Source organism: Cnephaeus nilssonii, assembly GCF_951640355.1.
Source record: "Cnephaeus nilssonii genome assembly, chromosome: 19".
In the NCBI taxonomy this organism is placed as follows: Eukaryota; Metazoa; Chordata; class Mammalia; order Chiroptera; family Vespertilionidae; genus Cnephaeus; species Cnephaeus nilssonii.
The window spans coordinates 3,238,713-3,264,524 of record NC_137090.1 but is presented as its reverse complement, the minus strand read 5'-3'; the positions used below and the strand labels follow the sequence as shown (position 1 = coordinate 3,264,524).

General features: G+C 54.6%; 1 protein-coding gene across 7 annotated transcripts; it reads left to right on the top strand.

Moving 5' to 3' along the window:
- The first annotated feature begins 80 nt into the window (after positions 1–80).
- UNK (unk zinc finger) lies at positions 81–25,484 on the top strand. 7 transcript variants are annotated; one of them, XM_079796832.1, is made up of 18 exons: positions 123–1,574; positions 4,265–4,520; positions 6,190–9,484; positions 12,671–12,880; positions 13,206–13,382; positions 13,534–13,664; positions 14,146–14,275; positions 14,688–14,805; positions 15,678–15,762; positions 16,290–16,432; positions 17,030–17,230; positions 18,045–18,110; positions 18,554–18,728; positions 19,539–19,640; positions 19,772–19,960; positions 22,274–22,455; positions 22,946–23,203; positions 24,059–25,484. In XM_079796832.1, exons 3-18 carry the CDS (start codon positions 9,330–9,332, stop codon positions 24,212–24,214), a joined length of 2,478 nt encoding a protein of 825 aa, XP_079652958.1. In that variant the 5' UTR covers positions 123–1,574; positions 4,265–4,520; positions 6,190–9,329; the 3' UTR covers positions 24,215–25,484. The 7 variants fall into 7 exon arrangements, with proteins under 7 accessions (XP_079652959.1, XP_079652958.1, XP_079652955.1 ...); XM_079796829.1 differs by having other exon boundaries at positions 14,146–14,281; XM_079796830.1 differs by having other exon boundaries at positions 136–265; positions 14,146–14,281.
- The last annotated feature ends 328 nt before the right edge of the window (positions 25,485–25,812 follow it).

The following is a 25,812-nucleotide window of genomic DNA, read 5'->3' as shown; positions in this document are numbered from 1 at the left end:
AATTCCAGCCGAACCGAGGACCACAACTCCCAGCAACCCTTGCTGCCATGCGGGGGGTCTTCACGTTCTCGTGGCGCGGCGCAGGCGCACTGAGTCCTCGGCGCGGACCGCGCAGACTGAATAATAAAAGGGGAGCGGCGAAGAGGCAGGAAGACAGGACCATGTCGAAGGGCCCCGGGCCCGGCGGCTCCGCAGCTTCCTCGGCGCCCCCGGCCGCTACCGCTCAGGTGCTGCAGGCACAGCCCGAGAAACCGCAGCACTACACGTACGTAGAGCCCCCCCCCGCCGCGCGCGCACGCCTGACGTCAGCGGCCAGCGTGAGTCACGCGCGCAGGGAGAGCGCGAGGCGGCCTCTCCCTCCCCCCTTCCTCCTCCGGCCCGGCTGAGACCGGTTCCAACCTGCTTGGGCCGGTCCCAACTGCCTTCGACTGCCACCAACCTCTGGTCGGGCCGTGGGGCGGGAAACTGGTCCCCGCCGCCGAGTGGGGAAGGCGGGAGCTCGGGGTGCGGAGTGCACACATCTTAGGCCAGGCCTTCGAGGCCTAACTGTTCCTCAGACCGTAAACCACAGCGCCGGGCACTTGCGGGGCGATAAGGAGTCCAAGACACGACCAGGATGCGATCCTTAGGGGCCAGCCCTGGAGCCACCTGTGAAGGACGATTAGCGCCAAGTCCAGGCGTTTTGTGTCCCCAAGGCCCGTATGTTTCCCACTTGCACAGTTGACCTCACAGGGACCCTGAGCACGATGGGGTCTTGAGTGTGTTCTCAGGCCCAGCCGAAATGGGGCATCCGAGGGAAAGCCCCAAACGCCGGCCCTGCCCCCCGAGTCCAGGAAGACGGGAGACCTCTTCCCGGGAACCTACTGGTGTCTGAGTGCAGGTCCCTGTCTGTCTCCTTCCTGTGGCTTTGGAAGGCACATTCAGCAACTCCCTAGTGCTAGGTGCTTTGGGAGGAAGATGAAAAGAGGCGGCCCCTCCTGTTAAGCAAAATGCTGGTTTCCGGTTTCCCCCCATGGCTTTGGAGTGCCTCGTCCCCGTGGGCTCCTGCGCGAGGTGCGCGTTTAGGGGGATCCCCAAGTGGACCGCGGGCTGGCTGCAGGTTTGGGACGTGGGGGCTTGCACGACCCTTAAGAGCCGCCTGCGGAACCCAGAGCAGGAAGCATCTGTGGGAGTAGAAAGAACTCCAAGGAGGAGCTCTGGTCACAAGGAAAACCCATTGGGAAACTGTTCTGGGATTGGGGGGGGCATGCATTTGGCTTCTTGGTGAGAGTCTCTGCTATTGGTTGAGATCATGTGAAACTTTCTCTTGACTCGAGGCGGACTCCTGTTAACTGCCCCTTCTCGAACGTGGTGTGGCTCTGCTGGTCCTTTCTCACTGGCGTTTTCTGCAACCCTCCCCTTGTTGTGGTGAGATGGTCTTCCCGTAGAGAATACTGATGAGGTGAACGTTGCGGTCCATCAGCAGGATGGTCTTGATGTGAACATCGGCAAACTTCGCATGAAATGGGAGCCTTGTACTCTCTGGTTGCTCAGATCCCGCTTTCCAGTAAAATGCCCGTAACATGTTGAGGAATGTGAGTCTGGGTTTCAGCAACCTCCTCCTGTGTTGTGTTGCCGTTGAGGGTACTGAGGAGTGTGGACGTTAGACAGGCTTTGCCATCGTTAGGGAATTGACAGATGAAACAAGTCAATAGCTGTGGAGGTCGGTGTTCATATCCGAGTCCGTGTCCTCATTTGTTGAAAATCTGCCTTTCCATCCCTTGGTGTGGGGTAAGTGCAGAGTGATTAGGCTCGTGGTGTGTAAATCGACAGTCGTAGGGGAAACCGAAGTTTGATTGGGTGGTTGGAGATTGTAGCTGTTTCCATCTCTTTATTTCCTGTAACCTGTTCATGTGTGTGTGTGTGTGTGTGTGTGTGTGTGTGTGTGTGTGTGTGTGTGTTATATCCCCAAAAATCAGAGAGAGAAGTCAGCTGCTTCCTTTATAGATTTATGGGCATTCAGACGCTGTGATGATTGGGAAAACTTCCCTCTCTTGTCTTTCCCAGGTTGAGGAGCAGGGAGCATGAGGGCACAGGTGATGACACCAATACACTTGTTGGCTCTGATTATTATTTTTTTTTTGTTGTTGTTTTTTTTTTTTTTTTTTTTTTTTTAAATATATTTTATTGATTTTTACAGGGAGGAAGGGAGAGGGATAGAGAGCTAGAAACGTCAATGAGAGAGAAACATCGACCAGCTGCCTCCTGCACACCCCCCACTGGGGATGTGCCCGCAACCAAGGTACATGCCCTTGACCGGAATCGAACCTGGGACCTTCCAGTCCGCAGGCCGACGCTCTATCCACTGAGCCAAACCGGTTTCGGCTGATTATTATTTTTTAAGATGAACCCATTTGGCCGAAACTGGTTTGGCTCAGTGGATAGAGCGTCGGCCTGCGGACTCAAGGGTCCCAGGTTCGATTCCGGTCAAGGGCATGTACCTTGGTTGCGGGCACATCCCCAGTAGGGGGTGTGCAGGAGGCAGCTGATCGATGTTTCTCTCTCATCGATGTTTCTCTCTCATCGATGTTTCTAGCTCTCTATCCCTCTCTCTTCCTCTCTGTAAAAAATCAATAAAATATATATTTTTAAAAATGAGCCCATTTGTTGTTTTGGGGGGTTAGGGTTAGGATACAGGAACATTTTATTTTGATTTCCTTGTTTGCTGTAAGATTTTGAGCTGCCCAGCAATTTTTCATTCTCCCTTGCAGCATGAATTTCCAGAATTTGTTTCAATCCGAATGTGGCCTTAGCTCATGTATGGATCCCGTCAACAGATAGCTATAGACCTTTTTTTTTTTTTTAACTTTTTTTACCTGTCAACATTTTATTGTACATTAATTATGTGTATTTTTTATAACTGTATTCTTTGAGGTTATGTGTCATGCAATACTCTCTGCAGTAACCCGGAAGAAATTTGCATTAAAACTGAGTGCCACTCCTCCTAATGCCTTTCTGTATGTTTCCCTTCCTGTATGCCTTCTTCCTTTCATTCTTGTCTCACACACAAAGTCCTAGAGTTTGAGCCCTCCTTTTTCTAAACCAAGAGAATTATTCATAACATAGTTGAAGGATAATTATTGTGTTGGTATTTTTTTAATCTCTTGAATAATCTTGATTTAAGGGGAATTTTGAAATAATCCTTTCAGCAGGCACTTGTGTTAGACCTGAGGAATCTGACCCTTTTAGAAAATGGTTATATCAGGATTCCCTCTGTTGAACAGCTCCAAGTATCTGATTAGCACCCTAAAATGATAATGTGCATCTGTTAGTACTCTTCCAATACAAGAGCCATGGGCTCTCTTGCTAGGTAATTTGTCTTATTTCACAAAGATGAAATTTCATCCAGGCTTATTCAGAACAAGATCATTATTTATATTAGAGAAGTTTTATGAAACAAATTTAAGAATGGGAAATATTGGAGCAATTACATTCCAAAATATATCTGCAAATTTAGCTAACTTTGGGCGTTTTACTGTATAACAATTATATCATTGTTTTGACCCTGTAAGAATCTCAAATACATTAAGTCATTTTTGGATTCTTTCACCTGCAGTTGATTCTCAAACTTATTAACGCCCCATGTTAAAGAAAATGAAATTCTAGCTCCGGGAAGGTTTCTTGGAGTTTTCTGGCCACGGGGGTATTTCCTGTGGTAGACAGAGGATGAATACTTTGTAGCTGCATTTAGCCAAGTGTCTTTTAATTTGGGACTGTTCCTGGGCATCTTTAAACAAGGATAATGTAGCAGTGCTTCTGTAGATAACTATTTTGAGGCAAATTTGTTAGTTTGTACATTATATAAATGTCATGAACTTCACTTGATTGCATCTGATTGTGTTTTAGAAAATCCGGGAAATGATCATGTATTTAAATCATTATTGCAAATTACAATAAAGTTGTAAATATATTACTAGAGTACAACTTGTTGCACAGCAGGAGTCACTGCAAGTGTTGCTTAGCAACTTCAGCAAGAATGAATTAAATTACCAGTAAATATTTCTGGATCTTGTTTACTTATCAAGTAGAACTAATTTCTTACAGAACTAAAATTAAGAGCTCATTGCAGCCTTCAATCAAACCCACAAAGTCCCCATTAATGAGTGTTAAGTGTCCATGCTAGTGGTAGACTCAAGCTTAGTACCTAGTTGATATTTGCTATAATCTAAATTAATGATTAAAGTGAAGATTTGCTTAATGGTTAAGTTTTTTTGTTTTAATCCAGCTATGTTAGATACTAAAGAAGGCTTCCCCACAATCCATATGCATCTGCCTTGACTGGTGGTTTCTATCAACCTACAAAGACTGTGACTTATTGGTGAGGGCAGCTGGACACCTCTGAGAGCAACTTAGAGAAATCCATCTTGGGCACACTCTGTAAAGGAGCTCCTTCTCTGCAAATAGCACCCCAGATAAGTGCACAAAAGCAAGACACCCTCGTGGACCTACTTCCTCCCGCTTTCAACACCCGCTGCCTGAAGGTGAGGTCTCCTTCCTGTGTGTCTGAGAAGCCCTGCGCTCACTGAGGTAGCGAGAGCCCTGCAGCAGCCAGAGCACCCATCTGCGGGCTTTCCTGCCAGACTTGGCCAAAGGCTGCTTTCTCATTAGGGGAGACTCTAGGCCAGAAGAGCGATGGAAGGGAGGGTGCCCTTCTGGTTATATTACTTTAACTAGTGGCCTGGTTTAGGGATTGTTTTCCCAAGTGGGGCAATATTTGCTTAATTATCAAGTTTTGTTTGTTTGTTGTTGTTTTATTCTAGCTATACTTGATATTAAAGGAGATTTTCCCACATATGCATCTTCTATATCTTGAAATTGCAACTATGGACAGCTATGTTAATCCTTGTAGAGTGTCTTCCCTTCTTTTAACATCTTGGATGAGTTTAGGGAACACTAATGTGTTTTGTGAAGATGGACGTTGAATGTCATTTTCTCTGCTGTTCTTATTCAATTGGTAAAAAGTTCAGATTGCCAAGAGTTTGGGTTCAGTATCCTTTTGGACAGTGTAGCTTTATTGTTTTCTTACTATCTAGATACTCCATAGATTCATCCCACCAAACATCTTAAATACCTGCTTGGGCAACAGATATCTGTAGAGAAAATCAGTGCATATTATAATAGACTAGAGGCCCGGTGCACGAAATTTGTGCAAGGGGGGCTCGGCCCTCGCAGCCCCGGCTACCTCAGCTGGCCCTCACAGCCTCGGCCGGCCCTTGCAGGCCCAGCTTCACCCAGAAGGTCATCCAGACGGTTGTTCTGCTGTTCAGTCTAATTAGCATATTAGCTCTTTATTATATAGATTATATAGATATAGGGGATATTTATGGGGTGATGGGAATGTTCTGGAATTGTGATGATTACACAACACGGTAAATATACTAAAAAGCACACTCACGTGCACTATAAAATGGTGATTTTTATGTTGTGTAAAACACATCTCAATATTTTTAAGAAAGGGGTTTTTTAAAATGAGTGTATGTGAGTCCCTACTGGTAGGGAGGCCTCCGAGCACACGGCCCCTCAGGGCCTGGCAGGTCATTCCATATGGCCACGCCTGCAGCTTGTGGAAGCCCCTTGGCCCCCTTCCCCCTCTCTGTCTCCGTCCTGGCGCAGCCCTTCTAGTGAGTGACTCCTTGTAAGGCTTTGGAGATGAAAATGAATAGTCGGCAAGTTTGAGACTTCTGGTTGTTGGTAGCTGTATTTTAAATTGTCTCTGAATTGGCCCTGTATTGACTAGCAATACACCAGCCCTTTCCTCCCTTGGAAAGTAAAATTAATTTCCTCACTGTAAAAAAAGTGTTTTTTAATTGCCTCTGAACGGACAGCCATTATAAGAAGCAAGCGTATCTCCCCCCCCCCCCCCCCCCCCGTGTCTTTGTAAAATGAATTGTGTTTATTTCCTAGAGTGGGTGGGAGATAGAAGAGAAGGTTCTGCTAAAATGTAATAGTCTGTTCTTCAGGTATTGTGATGATTGGTTTAATGTTCACATGGGCATTTAAGGACAGGCCATGTGTTTTAGGCATTTAAAATGATATCAGTTAAAAAAAAGTGATAGTGGGGCTATAATATTTTAGTTCAAATAATCACAACAGATTTTTAATTATTTCTCTATAAAATCCCTCAACTTTCACCCCTTTTTTCTTTGCCAGTGTGTAGAATTTGACAGCAGTATCGAGAGCTGATGAGGAGGAGAAGATGGAAAGGAGTCTAGCGACTTAAAAATCTCATAGCATTCTCTGTGAGGTGACTTTTTTCTGTTGGTGGCTCAATTTATCTAAGATTTAAAGAAGATGCTAAGGCCTGTGATAGTATCATCATGTCATATCTGAGCTTATTGAAATGTTTCCTCCCTTTCCTTATTCTTGATATCACAGTTTGCTTTTTGTATTCTTAAGTCGACGCATTTGTTTCCTATTAGTACTTGAAACACCATATGGCCACCATAAGGCCTAACAGAATGACTTCGAACGAGGAGGGGGAAGGCCCGTGTTCCCACCTTCCTGTGAAATTTTGGCCTATTGACAAAACTACCCCCATAGTTTTAAAGAGTATGTAAGCTTTTATTAATTTTGGTAAGAGCATTGCTATATCTTTTTGATGTCATTTTTATTGCTAAGAGGTGCTAGGCATTTATTAGCCTGTCAACTTAAGATTTGTCTAAATCAGATCTATCCAAACATAATGTAAATTAGAAACCTGTACTTGTATTTTCTTATTTAAAAAAAAATACACTTAAATTTTACTATTGAATTGAGAGTCTTTTATAATGAGTACATAAAGTGAATATTAAATAATCAGTAGAGTATGTTAAAGTTAACATTTCTGTTTTTATTTTTAGTGACTTATTTTATGGTATTGTAATTATGGCCTGTCAAACTCCCTGACGTATTCTGAACAGTTTCCAGAGTCAGTTATACTTATTTGCTGCTACTCTTGTTTTCCCTGTAGCTCAGTTAAGAAAAACGTAGGTAAGCCCTGGCTGGTGTGGCTCATTTGGTTGAGTGTTGTGCCATGCACCGAGAGGTCGACAGTTCTATTCCAGGTCAGGGCACATACCTGGGTTGTGGGCTCAATCCCCAGTAGGGGGTGTAGGAGGTAGCCAATCGATGTTTCTCTCATCAGCATTTCTCTCTCCCTCCCTCTCTCTCTAAAACCAATAAAAACATTAAAAAAAGAGAGTACTGACTCCAAGGCCAGACTGTCTGGGTTTGAAGCCCAGCTCTGCCACTTAGCTGTGGGACATTGGACACGTGACTTCCCTCTGTGTGTCAGTTTCCGGAGGACATCAATAGTGCCTGTCCCCTGAAGTTATTTTAAGGATTAAGTGCGTTAATATATGTGAAGTGCTTAAAACAGTGCTTGGCACTTAGCGCCATGTAAGTGCTGTACTTGCCAATACCAATAATGGAACGAGGCCCACGTGAATGCTTTCACTTGCATGCTGTCTCCTTCGGCGGCCATAGCCAAATGCTTTCTTTGGCCACATGCACACGAGAGTAGTTTCTTCAGTTCACCGGGCACGGGTGGGTTAGGGTTGTCTCCAGAGCACATACCTCTCTCTGCATCCATTGTCACCTCAATGGTTTTAAAGCGTTTCTCATCTAGCCTCCATCAGACTACCTGTATCTTACACAATGGATTTGTGCTGTAAGCGGATCCACTCTCCCAGGGCCAAAGACTTAGGTTGTACAGAAAACACTGTACAAAATAACACATCAATTTAATTTAAATGTGATACGAAAATGTTCATCAACTTGGAGGTTTTTTCAGGCCATCTGTGATGGGACATTTGGAACCCAGTCAAGGTGTTACCTAACTTAGGGAACAATGGACCAGGGTTTTCAGTACTCCCCACACACTCTCCAGGTCAGTGGCGCCAGTGATGCTTACAGGAACTTTCCGCAGTTTTACCAGTTCTCGGACCCTTAGGCTAAGGGAACAGTAATAGAAAGAAGGAACCAGGGACCCATAGGGCTAGTTATATCAGCATTGTAGCATTCATGACTCCTTAGTTCTTGGGGCCAGGACGGCTTACAGGTGTGGGACCTTTCTCAGTGAAGAGTGGGTGAAGTCATTTCCACGGAGTGGCTCCCCAGCCCGAAAGCATTTGCTTACCTAAGTGCCCATAGCACTGGTGTGGGTTCCTGTGTATGTTCCTATCTCTGTGTTAGGGCAGTATCGTTATTTAGGAGGTGCATTCTGGCCTTAACCACAGCTGCTCTTTGGCTAAAAGCCAGTTACAGGATCAAAGCCTGCCTTAAAGGTTCAGACACACTCAGAAATTCACTAGACACTTATTTTATTTGCTTTCTTTTTCTGCCAGAGAGAATGTTAAACCAGGATCACTTCAGAAGATTTGGAAGCCAAATCTCTATAGCTCTATAGCGCTTGATCAGAATTGTCCAAATATTTGCCAAGCACCAATTTTAGCTTTATTTGGCCTCGTTTTTTAAAAGTAATTTTTTGGCAACTTCCACTGGTATGGTTATTGTTACAAAATTATATCATTTCTGGGTTATGTTTGATGTCAAAACAATGTGTATGTCCTTACAAAAATGAATTTACAACTAGTAGTAATTTACCTAAAGCTCTTCAAAACAGAGAAAAGATTTTCAACAGATTTTAAGATATTTAAAATGTATGTATGTTTATGTATATATATACCATACACACACTTGTATAATTTAGTATTCTTAATCTACTAATCTGCTCTAATATTCCCCTTGAAGTTAAAAGTATTCTTCTCAAACTTAAAAATGAAGAATCTTTGATAAGCCATTAAGTATGAACTCTATGCCTGAATTTCTCTAGGAATATGTATGGGGGGAGAAAGTAGCCAGTAGGGTTAATATGAATATGGAAAATAGTAGATTATAGGTAAGTGTCGCTTGAGGTTGTTATGAGGATTCCACAACATAAATTTACAAAGTTTAGGAAAATGTACGGTGTTTGAAGCGCACAGTTACTATGTTGTTCACCAGCAGATACTCTGCAGAAAATTTTTGACTATGGTGTTAATAAGCCATTAAGATCAGTGCTGAACTTCACTCCTGCTTGTGGATTTAACCATCAGCAATCAGTTCCTTTCATTTTTGTCAGAAATAGAAGCTGAATATTTGACATGCCCTACTACACAACAGTTTGATGGCTTAGCAGTGGTAAAGTTTTCTTGTAATTTTGTGAGTTCAGGGCTGATACTGAAATTTTTCTGAATGAGAAGAATCATTTTCAACTACTATTATTGAACAATGAATGGCTTTGGAAATTAGCTTTTGCTGCAGACTTCATAATGTTTTTAGTAAATTCACTCCAAAATCACAAGGCAAATAAATCATCACTTATACGTAAACTTTGTATTGCAGTAAAGTCACTTCGACAGCTAATGTTCGACAGGACAGTTGTCAAGCTGCCTAATACACTGTGCTGTCAAAAGTCACACCAAAGGTGAGATCTCGCTTGTACACAGATTTACCACGGAGGTGATTTCTGAACACAAACTCAGTCCTAGCAGCAAGCTTGCATCTTGGTATGAACACAAAGGAAATGTCCATATTTCAGAATCCATTTACCTGTGCATCTGAGCAGTTTACACCAAGCCTTCAAAAATGAAATATGTAAAATGTTATTACAGAATTACCCTTAACAGATGAACACTTATAATTTTGATGAAAGGAACCTCAACCTGGCAAATATTATCCCTCCCAAATTCATTCTTATTAGTAGACTGTAGTACAAAAAATTGTAGCCAATTATTATATTTTGAATATCAATAAAAAATTTGTGGAAATTTGTTTTCTCTCGTTATATAAGTACCTACTTAATATCCTCCTCAATTTGATGTCTTGACCCTCTGAGTCTAAAATACTTAACTATCGGGTCCTTTAAAGAACAAGTTGGCTGACCCTGCCGAGAGCTGACTGTTGGGGCGGGGAGCAGGTCCTGGCAGCAGTAAGGCCATGGAAGCAGGTTCCGGAAGCCTTGGGGCGCTAGATGCAGGTGCAGGCATCAGTTGCTGGGTCCCTGTTGTCTCTCCACTTACACGGCGTTGCTGTCGGGCGTCTCCAGTGCCTTTCTGCTTATTCAGCGTGTTCACGTTCTCCCCACTCCCCTCCCCAGAGGGGGCACACGCTGATGAGTCCGTTCAGTGAGACGGGGAGTGGGATTTAAAGTTCCGATGGAAATGAAGATGGTAGTTGAGCACTTGATTTAAGTGACATAATTTACTGACTTATTGTTAATCCCCCTGTGCCATCACTGTTGGTTTAGTGGGGCAAGTGATTACTTTTAGATTTCAAGTAGCCTGAATTTTGCTGTTTTTTTAGAATTTCAGAAAATAAAGATACTCCAATAATATTGAAAGTATTATTTGTTTTTTTAAAAAACTAGATTTGATTTTAAAAGTTTTGAGAGGAAAGTATTAATAGTTTGTAAAGCAATTTAGCATGATGATACATTCTAATGCTATCTGTATAAAAATACTGGGAGAAAATTTACCAAAAGGCTAACATTATTAGTGGTGGGATGAAGGGTGATTTTGCCCTTTAAGTGGGCATGTTACTTCCATAATAATCTTTTACATGTATAAGTGAACCACTCTTAGGATAATTAATGTGATGTTTGGGAAGGAGTGAAAGATGGTTTTGATTTAAAGCCAGCCCCCAGTGGGGCAAGCGTGAAGGCGCTGCTCTGACCAGTCACAGTGTCCTCCCAGCTCTGCGGAGCCCCTCTGCCGGCCAGAGTCATGGCTCTCCCTGGCACATCTTACCTGCTCGGGGCCCGAGTGGTTTCTTGACTCGTGGCCACAGCAGGCCTCTCAATTGAAGCTATAGTCTAGGTTCGTTGGCTTTTCCCTGAGTGCATGGCTGTGTTCCTGGGAGATGGGAGTGGGAAGAGTTTAGTCCTATGGCCCTGTGCCCTGTGCCCTCCCCAGACCTTGGAAGATGGAGGGGGTGGTGGGTGAGTCTTCCCTCCTTGGTTAGACCCCAGGACCTGGTGGGTGTCCTGAGAGCTGGTTGAACTGAAGTGAGTCTCAGCCTGTTTAGTGTCTTCGATCCTGTGCTTTCAAACCTTTAAAATGGACAGATGGATCGGAGCTTAACAGACAGTCGTGCATTTCCACTGATCATTTCTATTTCACTTCAATCCATGAAAACACAAGAGTGATTTCTCCGTGGTGTTCTCGCCTTGTGGGCACTGCATTGCCCATCAGCCCAAGGTGGAGAGGGTGGGGGGAAGGGGACATTGGGACCCAACATTTTGGTCCCTAGGTGGTGGATGGTAAGTTCCATTAGTGACTTAAGCAGAAGGTTAGACGTTTCCTTCATCTCATCAGAGCTGATTGAAAGGGGGCTCTCTGCTGCCTAGACGAGGTCCTTGGGCCCCTCCCCTCCTGAGGGGCTTGTAGCAGGACCGCCTGCCCTATGCTGCGTCCCAGGTTCCCTGCGGGAGGAGGCTAGGCTCTCGGGGTCAGTGCTCTGCCCTGCTGGCAGCACTGCGGCACTGCCGGTCTGATTTGTGGACTTGGCCTTTCTGGGATATTTTTATCTCTTGTTACCGTCTTTCAGCAAATGTCCCGTGTCCTCCAGCTCCAGGTGCGGCTCTAAGCCTGGACTGTTGCTTCAGGTCAGGCGTTGCTCCTTCCACACTCCCTTCTGCACCTTCTAGAAGCATCCTCCTCTCTCTCATGCAGTGCTCTCTGTGGAGTATTTGTAGCTGCTTTGTTAGGGCCTGAGGGAATGAGCTCAGGCTGCACCACCTGCCTTGGGGGTGGGGGGCAAGTCTAGGAAAGCCTCCACCTGGACCCGCAGAGTGAGCAGATGGCTGGCTGGATGCTTTGTAAGGGGGAGGTGGACCTGGGCCCTCCACCGGGTGGCGCATGGGAGAGGGGCTTTGGGGTGTCTTGGCTATTACGTGCAGAGCAAAGGAGAGAGGTGAAGGTTGGGAGGAAGCCAGAAGGCCAGACACAGCCCCCAGGGGCCAGGACAGTCAGGATGTAAACCCCAGCTGCGGCAGGTACACGTTTGTGAGATGATCGGTCGGCCACAGGCAAGGCTGAGAGGGAGGTTTTCTTCAGATGCTGCTAACGTGAATCCCTCTCCTGCCCGCTCACTCACCTGGGCGGTGCTAGGAAATGTCTCTGGGACAAGGTAGGTAGACAGGACAGTAGTAATGGAGAGGGATGCCTTGTGACCTGGGCTCTCAGCTCCAAACAGCAGCCTCCCTGGCCATCAGCCTGGAGCCCTGGCCAGGCTGCTCCTGGGCCGGGAGGCCTGCAGCAATTGGCAGGCAGATCTGGGCAGCAGACAACCCTGCAGGGAGTCTGGGGGAGGCTCCTGCTCTTGTTTGCAGCCCTTGGATGGGAAACCAGGGAGCCTTCCCTAGTCACCATGGCAGACAGCTGACTGCCGAGGGCCTTGCGGTCCCTGTTCCCACCCTTCAGGCTGGCTCAGGACCTGGGCATCGGGAGAGTCCACAGGCTGAGGTCCAGCCTTCGCTCTGGGCCTCTTCTGATGTCCCCACGAAACTAGCTCCCAGAGCAGGGCCCTCGGGGGACATGTGGCCGACTCACTGCTGGGCAACCAGCGGCTTCATTCTCCGCTCCCGGCCCACCGCACGGGGCTCTCCCTGCAGGTACCTGAAGGAGTTCCGCACGGAGCAGTGCCCGCTCTTTGTGCAACACAAATGCACGCAGCATCGGCCCTACACCTGCTTCCACTGGCACTTCGTGAACCAGCGCCGCCGCCGGTCCATCCGCCGCCGGGACGGCACGTTCAACTATAGCCCCGACGTCTACTGCACCAAGTACGACGAGGCCACGGGCCTCTGCCCGGAGGGCGACGAGTGAGTGTCTCACCCGCCCTCAGAAGGGCCCGCCTCCTGGGCCAGATGTCCCAGGCCAGGCAGTCTGAGCAGCCAGCTCTGGGGGGCCCAGCTTCCTGTGGCCTGGACCTGGGGGAGGCCCTCTCCTTTTCCCACTTGCGGGAAACCCCACCCGGGCCTTCCTCCTGCTAAGCCCGAGGGCCACATCAGAACCAAAGTGGCTCTCGCCATCAGTCACGTCCGCTCAGAGCCCAGCGCATCCTGAGATGGATACATGGGCAGACCACCTTAATTCAGCTGCAGGGGCCACAGCTGAGTGACCCCCTCCCCCCGTTCCATGTTCCAGATGTCCATTCCTGCACAGGACCACAGGGGACACTGAGCGCAGGTACCACCTGCGCTACTACAAAACTGGAATCTGCATCCACGAGACGGACTCCAAAGGCAACTGCACCAAAAACGGCCTGCACTGCGCTTTTGCCCACGGGCCCCATGACCTCCGCTCCCCTGTCTACGACATCAGGTGGGCTGGACGCCGCGCTGGGCTCTGGCTGTGGGCCGGGGGGTGGGGGGGGTGGGCCTGGCTGCTGGCAGGGTGAGTACCACACGTGGATTGCAGGACTGGCACTCTGGTGCCTCCCCCTCATGCCCTTTCCCGTCTTCTCTCCTCCCAGGGAGCTCCAGGCCATGGAGGCCTTGCAGAACGGCCAGGCCACAGTGGAGGGCAGCATCGAGGGTCAGTCCGCTGGGGCTGCAAGCCACGCCATGATAGAGAAGATCCTCAGTGAAGAGCCGCGGTGGCAAGGTAAAGGTGGCCACCCACGCCAGGCCCCCCCCAGGCGCGTCCTCACCCCGCTCCTGCCCAAAGGATCGGCTCCCCACCACCTCTGCAGGGAGGGCGTGCCCTCTCACCCCCTTACATCCAGCCAAGCAGCCCCAGGGCCACTTCTGGGGGAGTTTCCCCAGACATGCCTTGCCCTGCTCCCATCATCCCAGGAGCACCCCAGATTTCGCAGGGGCTTTCACACATGCATACTTGCGCATGTGTGTAAGTACGTGTGTCCTTGAACCTCCCACGGGCGCCCTTATTACCCTGTGAGCGCTCTGTCCAGTGAGGGACAGCATCCTCCTGACTCTGGCCTGGCTTCTCTCAGTCTTCACTGAGGCCTGTGAAAAGGCGGCCCTGCTCAGACCTCTCTCGGGAGCCTCGGCTCCTAGACCCTTCCAGTGGCTTCTCCTTTCCCTTCCCTCCCCACCCCCGCCTGACCCTGCCCCTGGCCGTGCAGAGACCGCCTATGTGCTGGGGAACTACAAGACGGAGGCGTGCAAGAAGCCCCCGCGGCTGTGCCGCCAGGGCTACGCCTGCCCCTACCACCACGGCAGCAAGGACCGGCGGCGGAGCCCCCGGAAGCACAAGTACAGGTCCTTCCCAGGCGGGGCCGCGGGGGGGGGGGGGGGGGGCAGCAGGGCGGCTTCCACGTGCCCCGGAGTCAGGGCGGCCCAGGGACAAGGCGCTGGTCAGGGTAGCAGGACGGGAGCCCGCCTGGGTCCTCCCAGCATGAAAGGAGGATCCTGCGTCCGACCCTCGGAGGCCCCTTCGGCCTAATCCAGAGGGGTGTCTGCAGGGCTGAGCCATGGGGGAGGCGTGGTGGCTGCAGGTGGCTGTCCTTGGGCCCCGTAGTGCTCGGTGGGAGGAGCTGGCTGCCGGGCAGAGCCGGGCAGAGAAGCAGGGCCTGCTCTGGTCTCTGGGGCAGGGATCTAGCTGGCATCCCTCACATCCTGATGTCTCCCTCTGGCATCCATGTGCCCCACCCTCTCACCGGACCAGGTCGTCTCCATGTCCAAACGTGAAACACGGGGATGAGTGGGGAGACCCAGGCAAGTGCGAGAACGGAGACGCCTGCCAGTACTGCCACACGCGCACGGAGCAGCAGTTCCACCCCGAGGTGGGCCTGGGCGGGGGGCCTCACAGCCTCTGGGGAAGCAAGGCAGAGCCTACCCTGACTCCATCCTGGAAGAGGGATCAGAGCCACAGGCTTCCCGACCAGCAGTGCCTAAAGGGGCCCCGCCCCTTAACTCAGCAACTTCCCTTGTTCTGAGCCAGCTCACCACGCAGCCCTCTGCTCCCAGGCTGTTCCCCCCAGACCCCCTGACACGGAGCACGGCGCCCGGGCCATGCTGGGTTTGGCACCATGAGTGATGCGTACAATCCAGATAAAAATAAAGCCTGGACAGTCGTGTTCCAAACCAGAGCCTGTGAGCCTGCGTGCTGGCAGCCTCCCGGGCATAGTTCCCCAGCCCCTGGCCCCATGGCCCGGCCTGGAGCCATATCAGTGTGTGAGGTCTTGTGTAGGTACAGCGGCACATGCTGCCCCTCCCTGGTTCCGTGGAGCCCAGCGCACCCTGAGAGATGCATGGACAGGCCACCTTCAGTGGGCTACAGACAGCAGGGCGGGAAGTTAGGCCCAGCAGAGGTCCCAGCCCAGGATGCCCTGGCGAGCAGGTGCTGCCTGCGGTCTTGGCTCTCTTAGTGCCCAGGGGCACACTCGGAGGTCACAGCCCTGGCCAAGACCCTGAGTGGAGAGCAGCATGGAAGACCCTTTGAGGGTGGGGCGGGGCTGGTTCGATCCCAGGAGGGAGGGTGCCCTCGGCACGGGGTGGCAGTGTCTGCTTCCGGAGTTTGAGCAGGAAGTTGGTAGGGGGACACCTGGGGAAGTGGAACGGGAAGGAGAGAGGAGAGGGCAGTCTAACCGCCATGCGAGGGCGCCGTGCCTCCGTCTGCCAAGCCTGACCGCCTCTGCCTGCGCTGTCCCTGCAGATCTATAAGTCCACCAAGTGCAACGACATGCAGCAGGCGGGCAGCTGTCCCCGAGGACCTTTCTGCGCTTTCGCCCACGTGGAACGTAAGCTGCTCCCCTTGTCCTGAGGCAGAGTCCTCTCCCTGCTCCCCTCCTCCACCCTGCGCAGGCTCAGGCCGGGTGACACTCTCCAGGCCCTCTAGGGAGATGCCAGTAGCCACCCTGCGCCACACGCATGGCAGACATCACTAGCTGAACGTGGCCCTGCTGAGCCCTCCCTGCTGAGAGCAGGGCTGTCCCTCAGAATACAGCGCTGCTCCCTTACGTCTGACTCGTGGCTCGGGCTCTAGAGTCCTACAGTTGGGGCGCGAGTCCCCGCTCTTCGGTTCCCTGGTTCTGTCACCTCGGTAGTCTTACCTTGCCTCCCTGAGCCTCAGTTTCCTTATCTATAAAATGGAGACTGTGGTCTTGCCATGTCTTCGTTGTGAAGACGCGCCGTGAATACAGCTCGTACACGATGCTGGTAGAGAGAAGGAGCCTTCCCTTTATGTGCAGGGACGCAGGGTCCTGGGAAAGAGATCCAGGTGCGTGTCTGGCTCAGAGCCTGCCGACACCTGCCCCGTGTCTTGCAGAGCCGCCCCTCAGTGACGAGCTGCAGCCTTCCTCAGCTGTGTCCAGCCCCACGCAGCCGGGTCCCGTCCTGTACATGCCATCTGCTGCCGGAGACTCGGTGCCCGTGAGCCCCTCCAGCCCACATGCCCCTGACCTCAGCACTGTACGTGCCTGTCCAGGGGATGGGTGGGCACCTGCCTCTCATGCCCCTCACCCCTCTCAGCCTGGGCTTGGGGAGGAGGCCTTGGGCTTCTCCCCCCTGCCCCCCTTTTTTAATGTATATTTTTATTGATTTCAGAGAGGAAGGGAAAGGGAGATAGAAATAGAAACATCAGTGATGAGAGAGAATCATTGATTGGCTGCCTCCTGCACGCCTCCCACTGGGGATGGAGCCCACAACCCGGGCATGTGCCCTGACCGGGAATTGAACCCTGACCTCCTGGTTCATAGGTCAATGATCAACCCCTGAGCCACGCCAGCCGGGCTGGGCTTCTTCCCTTTCTGCCCCAGGGTTATTTTCTCTGTCAAAAGTGGGTTGTGGGTGGGGCTTAGTGTCCCCAGAACCTGCGTTGGTCAGTCTGGGTAGTGCTGGTAGAGGGGACAAAGCCTTCTGTCACCCGTGCGTCCCCCCCACACACACACACAGTTCCTGCATGAGGTTCTGGGTCTCCTGGGTGGGTTGCTGCCCGTTGGCAGGAGGAGGGCAGGCCGTGTCCTGGCCTGCATTTTGCCCACCAGCCTGCTCCCTTCCTTCCCACAGCTCCTCTGTAGAAACAGCAGCCTGGGCAGCCCGTCTAACCTCTGCGGCTCCCCGCCGGGCTCCGTGAGGAAGCCCCCAAACCTAGAGGGCATTGTCTTCCCTGGGGAGTCTGGCCTGGCCCCTGGCAGCTATAAGAAGGCTCCTGGCTTTGAGAGGGAAGACCAGGTGGGAGCCGAGTTCCTGAAAAATTTTAAATGCCAGGTAAGGGGTGAGGGGCAGCCCGGGGAGGTTAGCCTTCTGCTCCATGGGGCAGCCTGACCCGCAGCTAGGAAGCCCCTTCCTCCGCCTCCAAGACTGAGCAGAGTGAGGAGGGCCGGCCCATTTTACAGATGAAGGCGGGAAGGCTAGAGAAGCTGAGCACCCCACCCGGTGTCACAGAGCGTTAACGGAGGGGACCCCGCAGCCGGCCTGTTCCCGGCCCTGTGCTGCCTTGATGTGGCTGTCCCTCACGAGCTTATCTGACGCTAGGAGTCGCCGGGAAGAGAGGCGCAGCCCCTTGGTTCCCCGGCCAGGGAAGGAGTAGGCATGAGTGGGAGAGCCAGGGCAGGGTGTGAGGGGGGGCAGGTGTGTCCTGCAGCCGCAGTGAGCCAGGGCAGGGTGTGAGGGGGGGCAGGTGTGTCCTGCAGCCGCAGTGAGCCAGGGCCGGGTGTGAGGGGGGGCAGGTGAGTCCTGCAGCCGCAGTGAGCCAGGGCCGGGTGTGAGGGGGGGCAGGTGTGTCCAGCCGCAGTGAGCCAGGGCCGGGTGTGAGGGGGGGCAGGTGTGTCCTGCAGCCGCAGTGAGCCAGGGCCGGGTGTGAGGGGGGGCAGGTGTGTCCTGCAGCCGCAGTGAGCCAGGGCCGGGTGTGAGGTGGTCAGGTGTGTGTCCTGCAGCCGCAGTGAGCCAGGGCAGGGTGTGAGGGGAGGCAGGAGTGTCCTGCAGCCGCAGTGAGCCAGGGCAGGTGGTGATGCTGGGAGGCCTCCTGGACTCAGGCCCTCCATAGCACCACCTTTATCGCCTGCTCTCTGACCTTCCTCAGGCCAAGTTAAAACCCCACTCCCTAGAGCCCAGGAGTCAAGAGCAGCCTCTGCTTCAGCCCAAACAGGTACCAATCCTCAGCCCCCTTCTGGCAGCTGCTGTGGCCAGGCCAGGCCCACGGCCCCAGGCGGCTACAGAGAGCGGGAGGCATGCTTTCCCCCAAGTTGAGGGTAGGACTAAGGTGGGGCACCGGCCCCAATCCAGACAGGGTGGGTCAGGCCCTAGAGCCCCTCACCTCCTGGTCACTCATCAGTCAGTCCAAAAAATACTTAGTGAGTGTCCACCCTGCCAGCCACTGGGCTCACTTCTCCCTTCCCCTCTGCAAGAGTTTAGGGGTGAGTGGCCCTGTAACCTCCAACCTTCCAACTATGTGTTGAGTGGGTGGGGCCCCATCTGGGCATGGGGCAGCCAGACTAGGGCTGATGCCCCGTTTCCTTTTGCCCCACCCAGCACCTGGCCGGGGCCTCCTGGGCGGGCATCTCATCGCCTCTCTTCACTCTCTCGTTGCAGGACATGCTGGGCATCCTCCCCGTGGGCAGCCCCCTGACCTCAAGCATCTCTTCTAGTATCACCTCCAGCCTGGCAGCTACTCCCCCCAGCCCCGCGGGCACCAGCAGCATCCCTGGCATGAATGCAAATGCTCTGCCCTTCTACCCCACCAGTGACACGGTAGAGTCGGTCATAGGTAATTAGGCCGTTTCTGTTGCCAAGTCCAGGCCTGGATCTGGACTCAGAGGCACTAGGTCTCTGGAGCGAGACTCTGACTGGGGATCGGAGGGCAGGCACCCTGGGCCTTTGAGCCAAAGAGGAGACCGACCCAAGGTGCCGGGCCAGGACCAGCCCCTGGAGCCCAGACGCCTCTTCCCCTGGGCGAGTGTGGTCTCCTTCCACGTGTCCTGCCGCGCCCACTCCCTCGCACTGGGTTTCCTTGTGCGGTGAACGAGCTGCACAGCGTCCCCGGGGCCCCTGGCCATCGAAGCTACGGCTCTTCCCCTTCAGCAGTCACTGATGGGCGCCCCTTTGTGCCCGGTCCTAGTGTAGAGGCGGGGGTTCCAGACCTAAAGACATGAGGAGGGACACTGTTCCACCCCGGGCCAGTCAGCAGAGGGTAGAGCACATTTGTCGAGCACCTCCTATGCTTTAGCCACTGAAGGCCCAGAGACGAGCTGCCCTCAGTAGCTCAGAGATGAGACGTGTGAACCCTAACATCAGGAGGCAGGAACCGACTCCCCTGGGGGTGTCCAGGAAGGCTTCAGAAAGGAGACCATGGAGCTGGACTTGCTAGGCAGACAGCGTCGGGGCTCGTGTGACAGGAGCAGCCCAGCCCCAGGCAGAGGCTCGAGAGAGGACGGTCCAGTGGGACCTGAGCATGAAGATGAGGCGGGGGCAGGAGAGGAGGTGGTAAAGGGCAGGTGGGTTCAAGCGGCGAGGCCTGGAGCTGGGGGTGTGTGCCCGGGAGGCTGGGAGGCTCAGACCCTGATCGTTCTGCTCCCAGAGTCTGCTCTGGATGACCTGGACCTCAACGAGTTTGGGGTGGCCGCCCTGGAGAAGACTTTCGATAGCAGCACCGTGCCCCACCCGGGCAGCATCACCATCGGTACTGGGCTGCGGGCGGGAGGGCTCCGGGGGTCCGTCTGGCCCAGGGTGGGTGGATGGAGCAGTGCCCTGCTTGGCATGGCCCCACGTGGCTTCCCTCGCTCACCGGGCCCCTCCCGGCCTCTCTTGCAGGCGGCAGCTTGCTGCAGAGCTCTGCGCCCGTGAACATCCCGGGCTCCTTGGGCAGTTCCGCCTCCTTCCACTCAGCATCCCCGTCCCCTCCCGTGAGCCTCTCTTCACATTTCCTGCAGCAGCCCCAGGGCCACCTGAGCCAGTCAGAAAACACATTTTTGGGGACCTCAGCATCACATGGATCTTTGGGTAAGAAGGGATGTGGCTCACTGAGACCTGGGACAGGAACTGGGCTTTTGGAAAAGTGCCTTTGGCCTCTTTGTCCAGGGTTGGAGACCGTGCAAAGGGGAGGTTAGAGCAGGGCTCTGGGCTGAGAGGTGCGCCAGGCCCCTGTCCCATGCCTCCCTTAGCTGTGTGATCCTGGACGGTGACTGAGTCTCTCTGCCTTAGTTTCTTGTGCTGCAAAATGGATGTAGTGGCAGCACCCACCTCATGTGGTGGTTGTGAGGCCTGAAGGGAGTGTTAGGCACAGGCCAGTGCGCAGTGAGAAGCAGCTCAGAGCCGCCAGGGCCTGGTCTGCTCCTCCTGTCAGGGTGGCAGTTCTGCCCAGGCACCCGGGGCTCCGGAGGCAGGCTCACAACAGCCGGTCACGGCCGCCTGTCCCAGGAGGCTCACAACAGCCGGTCACGGCCGCCTGTCTCAGGAGGCTCACAGCAGCCGGTCACAGCTGCCTATCCCAGGAGGCCAAGGGAGAGGTCTGATGGCTCAGCGTGGCCTTCCTGGCAGGCAGAGGCACCAGGGAGACCCTGCTCCAGGCCCGAAGGCCATTGGCTGGACTGGGGGTTCTGGAGGGCAGGGCCAGGCGTAGTGGTTGGAGGTGCGTGCAGACCTGTGGCTCCGCTACCTGCCACGTGTAGGAACGCGAATATTCACCGAGGTAACAGCCAAACCAGTGATAGGCAGAGACCAACCTACTGCTGCCTCTCCATAAACAGCAGCTGCTACTTCCCTGCCCCCCACAGCTCTTCAAGCTCAGAAACCCCCTCCCCGGAGGGTGCTGGGCACCCTGCGCACCCTGGCCCCGAACTCTGACCTGGTTTGGAACCTTCCCTCACCTCACTGCAGAGGTGAAGGCGGCACAGTGATTTCTTAGCACCTTTTCAGTTAGTTTGTTTGTTTTGTTTTTCAGTTATTGGCTGCCGGTTATTTTGTACTGGTTTCAGCTGACAGTCACGTACTTTACAAGGTGCCCCATGTTCCGCCCGGCACCGTGCCGTTGTTACGGTCTCACCGACCACACGCCCTGCGCTGTGCTCTGCCTCCCCGAGCACCTGCAGTCCGGTGTCTGTTCTGTGTTGACAGAGTCAGCCTCGGGTGCTCAGCCTCCTATTTGTCTGGCTTGTCCCCTGTTCTGAAGGCCAGCAGCTTGCTCACTGGCCACACATCCCTTCCCTCCCCGGGCGGTCACTGAGCAGTTTTATAGGCGCAGTGTGAGCTGGACAGTCCCTGCTGGCATGGCGCCGTGGCCCTGGGGGAGGCAGGGGACAGGCATGAGGTCATGCTTAGAGCAGCTGTGTGGAGTCAGAGGGCTTGGGCTGGGATTCAGAACGAGAGGAACCTCACTAGAAGTGAGGAGGGCCCGCTGTGGGAGGAAGCGGGGAGAGGGGAGAGGGGAGATGAACGGCGATGGAAGAAAATTAAATAAATAAAACGCTTTTAAAAAGCAGGCCCTCTGAGGAGTGGCTGCTCTCCGGGAGAGCCAGTGCGCTTGCTGCTGGGATGTGCGTCGGTGCGGTGGTGCTGGTCCCGCCTCCGACAGGCAGGACCCGGCCTCGTGTTGCGGGTGCACTGGTGTTGCTTGGAGAACACGGTCTTCAATCCATTTGGTTCCAGAAAATCCCGCTGGATTAGTGGGAAAGGAGGCAAGAAAGGAGTCCCTAGAATAATGGGCGCAGGATGTGGCCAGAGGAGGCTCTGGGTCCTGCTGTGGAAGCTAGGGCTGCCCCGAGGGCCCGGAGCAGGGTACACAGTGTAGCCAGTGTCTGGTGGACAGTGAGGGGGTGCGGAGCGGGAGTGTGCCGCCTGGCAGACTGGAAAGGAGGCCGTGGGAGTTCAGCAGCCCGTGTCCTGGCCTCCACTTACTGCCATAAAGCGGGGTGGCCCCGGGCTCCGGCTCGTCCTGCTCCACAGCTCTGCCGTCTCTGAGGCCTGGCCTGGCTTTTCCCCTGACGCCCCCCCCGGCCCTCACCCTGGGCGCATGAAGGCCCTCCGTGTCGCCTGAAGTGACCACCACAAATGAGCACCTTCACAGGCTGCTCTCCTACAGCGCTCCCCAGGCCGAGGCACCCCATCCTACAGATGGGGATGTTGAGACTCACAATTTAAGTGGCAGCTGATAAGTAGCAGTTGGCATCACAGTAGGTCTGACTCAACTGCAGCACCTCCAGGCCCCCGCCAGACTCTCCAGCCTGGCATTGGCAGGGCCTGGCACAGCGGCCCCTGGGAGCCCTGGCAGGGCCGGGCGGCCTCTAGAGCGCTGAACTCCCTCCCCGCCTGGGACAGGTCTGAATGGCATGAACAGCAGCATCTGGGAGCACTTTGCCTCTGGAAGCTTCTCCCCGGGCACATCCCCTGCCTTCCTGTCAGGACCGGGGGCTGCCGAGCTGGCCCGGCTTCGGCAGGAGCTTGAGGAAGCGAACGGCACCATCAAGCAGTGGGAGGAGTCCTGGAAGCAGGCCAAGCAGGTATGGCCCAGGGCCTGGTGGCATCCCACTCGGTCCCTCACGCAGGGCCCAGGGGGTGGGAGCCGGGTCCTGGAGGACAGGGCAGAAACTTGGTTTTGTTCTCCTTCCCCCGGCAGGAGCCTGGGTGGCTGGTGCCCCAGACCCGGAGCTCTGGGCTGTTCGCCTGGTCTGGTCCCAGCACCACTTGGCCTCCTAAGAAGCCCTGACTCCAGGGCTCACGTCCAGGTTCTAGGTTCTGAGATGGGCCCTCTGTCCGGGGGCAGCAGTTCTGGGCCCAGCCCTCTTCCCTGCCCACGGCGGGTCTCCTGCAGGCCCTGAACCTCCCTTCTCTGCAGGCAGCGTCAGCTTCCTCCCTGCCCCTCCCCAGACAGCTGACCCAGCTCCCTAGCAGGCCCCGCAGCCACAGTGGCTCATACAGGCTCCCAGAGCTCCGCTCCCAGGGGACGGGGCAGGGGCCACCGTGACCAGGTGCTGCGTGTTTGGCCCACAGGCTTGTGATGCCTGGAAGAAGGAGGCAGAGGAGGCTGGTGAGCGGGCCAGTGCGGCAGGCGCCGAGTGTGAGTTGGCCCGGGAGCAGCGGGACGCCTTGGAGGTGCAGGTGCAGAAGCTGCGGGAGGAGCTAGAGCGGCTGCACTCGGGGCCCGACCCGCAGGCCCTGCCCGCCTTCTCCGACCTGGAGGCCCTCTCGCTCTCCACCCTCTACTCCCTCCAAAAGCAGCTGCGGGCCCGCCTAGAGCAAGTGGACAAGGTCAGCCCAGGAGGTCAGGGGAACACTGGGTTGGGGGTAGAAGAGGCCACAGCCAGTGATTGGACGCTGGTGGGTCCTCACTGCTCCAGGGATGCCATCCTGCTGGAGGGGAGCTAGGAAGGGAATGTCACTCACTGGGGAGGGAGCAAGCAGGAGGTGGGTCCGCGCCCACCCCAGCACTTTTGAGGGCAGGCGCTGGCCTAAGTCACTTCCTGATGGCTTCTCCTCTGAGCTCTGCACGAACCAGCAGATGTTCCAGAACGGGGAGGTCCCCGGGGCTACCCTGGCTGCATCCCGCACAGAGGATGGGGGGGAAGGGGTCCTGGAGAACAGATGTTCCAGAAGGGGGGATCCCCGGGGCTACCCTGGCTGATTCCCGCACAGAGGATGGGGGGGGGCGGTCCTGGAGAACAGCAGATGTTCCAGAACGGGGGGGGTCCCCGGGGCTACCCTGGCTGCATCCTGCGCGCACAGAGGATGGGGGGGAAGGGGTCCTGGAGAACACAGACACTCACAGGTGGCCATGCACCCGCGGGGCTGTCTGCCCTCTCCAGGCCCCGCTGTTCTCGTTTGGGGACCTAGGGCCACTGCAAGATCAGTGCGAGGAAGAGCCCTCGGGATGGGGCTGCTCCAGCCTGGCCCTCCCGCCCCCGGGCTCCGACTCCCCCACGCAGCCCACGGCCAGAGGGGAAACTCGCCATCGAGATGATGTGAATGGCCTGACCCTGACCCTGCACACATGCCTCTGGAGCACCGTGCCTCAGTTTCCTCCTCCCAAAGGGGCTGAAGTGCGAGTTAAGGAACCTTGTCCGACCCACGGCCAGGCCAGTGACCACGCTGTCGCTTTCCCCGCAGGCCGTGTTCCACATGCAGTCGGTGAAATGCCTTAAGTGTCAGGAGCAGAACCGAGCGGTGCTGCCGTGCCAACACGCCGTGCTGTGCGAGCTGTGTGCCGAGGGCAGCGAGTGCCCCGTGTGCCAGCCAGGCCGGGCCCACGCCCTCCAGTCGTGACCCTGCAGGCCCGGCCCCGGCCTGGCTCACATCTTCCCACCTAGGACTTTTTAAAGTATATATATATATATATATGTATGTATGTATGTATGTATGTATATGTATATGATTATGTATATGTATACATCTCTGTGCGTGTGCAGGTATGCGTGGGCGACCAGTGTGACAGTGTCTGTGTGTATATCTGTGTGTAGATATAGACACACACTTTAAACAGACTTACCAAGCACTTTTTAAAAGAAGAAACTATTTTGCAGTCCTCCCCTGCCCACTCCCACCTTCCCCCCCCTCTTCTCCCACCGCCTTCCGGCAGGGAGTCCAGAGTCCGTTTCTGTCTCTTTTATATGTAGGACTAACTATTTTTAACTTTTTCTTGGGCCTGAGCAGGGAGGTGGGAAGCTGGAAGGGGCCCAGGGGAGAGGGGAGGCCTTCAGGGCAGGCCCTGTTCCCCCACCTCCTAGGCCAGGGCCAGGGGCTCGGAGGCCCAGGTAGACCTGCTTCGGGCTGTGAGGCCTGAGGGGAGTGCTGGGGTCCAGGCAGCCTGGCTCCTGGTTTACCAAATGCACATTTAGTTCGGGGCTGGCAGGCCCAAGTAGCCCCGCTCCCAACCCCAGGCCCTTGAAGCCCGCGAGGGTCAAGGCCCGGGAGTTGGACCCCTCAGGTTCCTGAGGCAGGGGGTCTGCCTCAGTCCTCCCCCGGCTCCCAGAGCAGCCTCCCTGGCCCCACGGCCACCTACCAGGCTGGCACTGCCCTCTCCGTCACCCCCTGCTGCCTTCAGCTGTCCCCCGTTCTGGCACGGCCCGAGCTCTCCGCCCCTCCCTCTGGCAGCTAGCAGGGCAATTGGTGGGGAGGAGCTGCGGACTGAGGACCAGGGGGCTCCGGCCCTGCCCTCCCTCCGCCAGGAGGGGCTCCGAATGCATTCCTTGGTGCTCTCTGAGTGCAGCTGACGTCCTGCCGGTTCGGCACGGACGCCCGTGTGCATGTGTGTGCGTGCCTGTCCGATGTATAGTGTGTCTTAGCTTCCATTTTAAATTGTTCTGTACAGACAGATGCAGCGGGGTGGGGGGCGGAGTGGCGGAGGGCAGCCACCCCGCTGCCGGCGCTGGGTGTCTGGGGTGGGAGCAGGAGCGCCGCCAGGCTCTGGCCCCAGCCCCCCTTGTGCTCAGCACGAAAGGGCTTTCAATGAATTAAGTGAAAACTTTCTTTTTTTACAAAAATGCAAAAATCAACAAAGCTCCAAACCTATTGGAAATAAAATATGAACTTGCAATGGTAGCTCGTTTGCATGGGGCGAGGGCAGTGGGCCCAGATGAGGGCCTCTGGCCGAGGGGGTGGGCCAGCTCAGCTGTGCCTGCCCGGGCCGGGCCCACCTGGGCTGGGAGCTCTGCCCCGGCTCAGGAAGCAGCTTGTGCCCCCACTGAGCTGAGGCTGGGCGCCTGCAGAGGCCTGAGGGCTCCCTAGGCTCGTGGTCTCTGAGCCAGGCCTCTGGTTGCTGTGGGGACCCTGAGCCCCAGACAGAGACCCCCTGGCCCTACGACGCTCCTCTCTAGGGCTCGATGGACAGCTGCCACTGGTTTATGTGCTTTCCAAAGGACGGC

Bases quoted from the DNA above. Each gene is read 5' to 3' on its own strand.
- UNK (XM_079796829.1), top strand. From the start codon at position 9,330: ATGTTTTTAGTAAATTCACTCCAAAATCACAAGGCAAATAAATCATCA. The intron at 15,763-16,289 runs GTAAGCTGCTCC...CGTGTCTTGCAG, and splicing joins CGCTTTCGCCCACGTGGAAC to AGCCGCCCCTCAGTGACGAG. The intron at 19,641-19,771 runs GTACTGGGCTGC...CCTCTCTTGCAG, and splicing joins CCCGGGCAGCATCACCATCG to GCGGCAGCTTGCTGCAGAGC.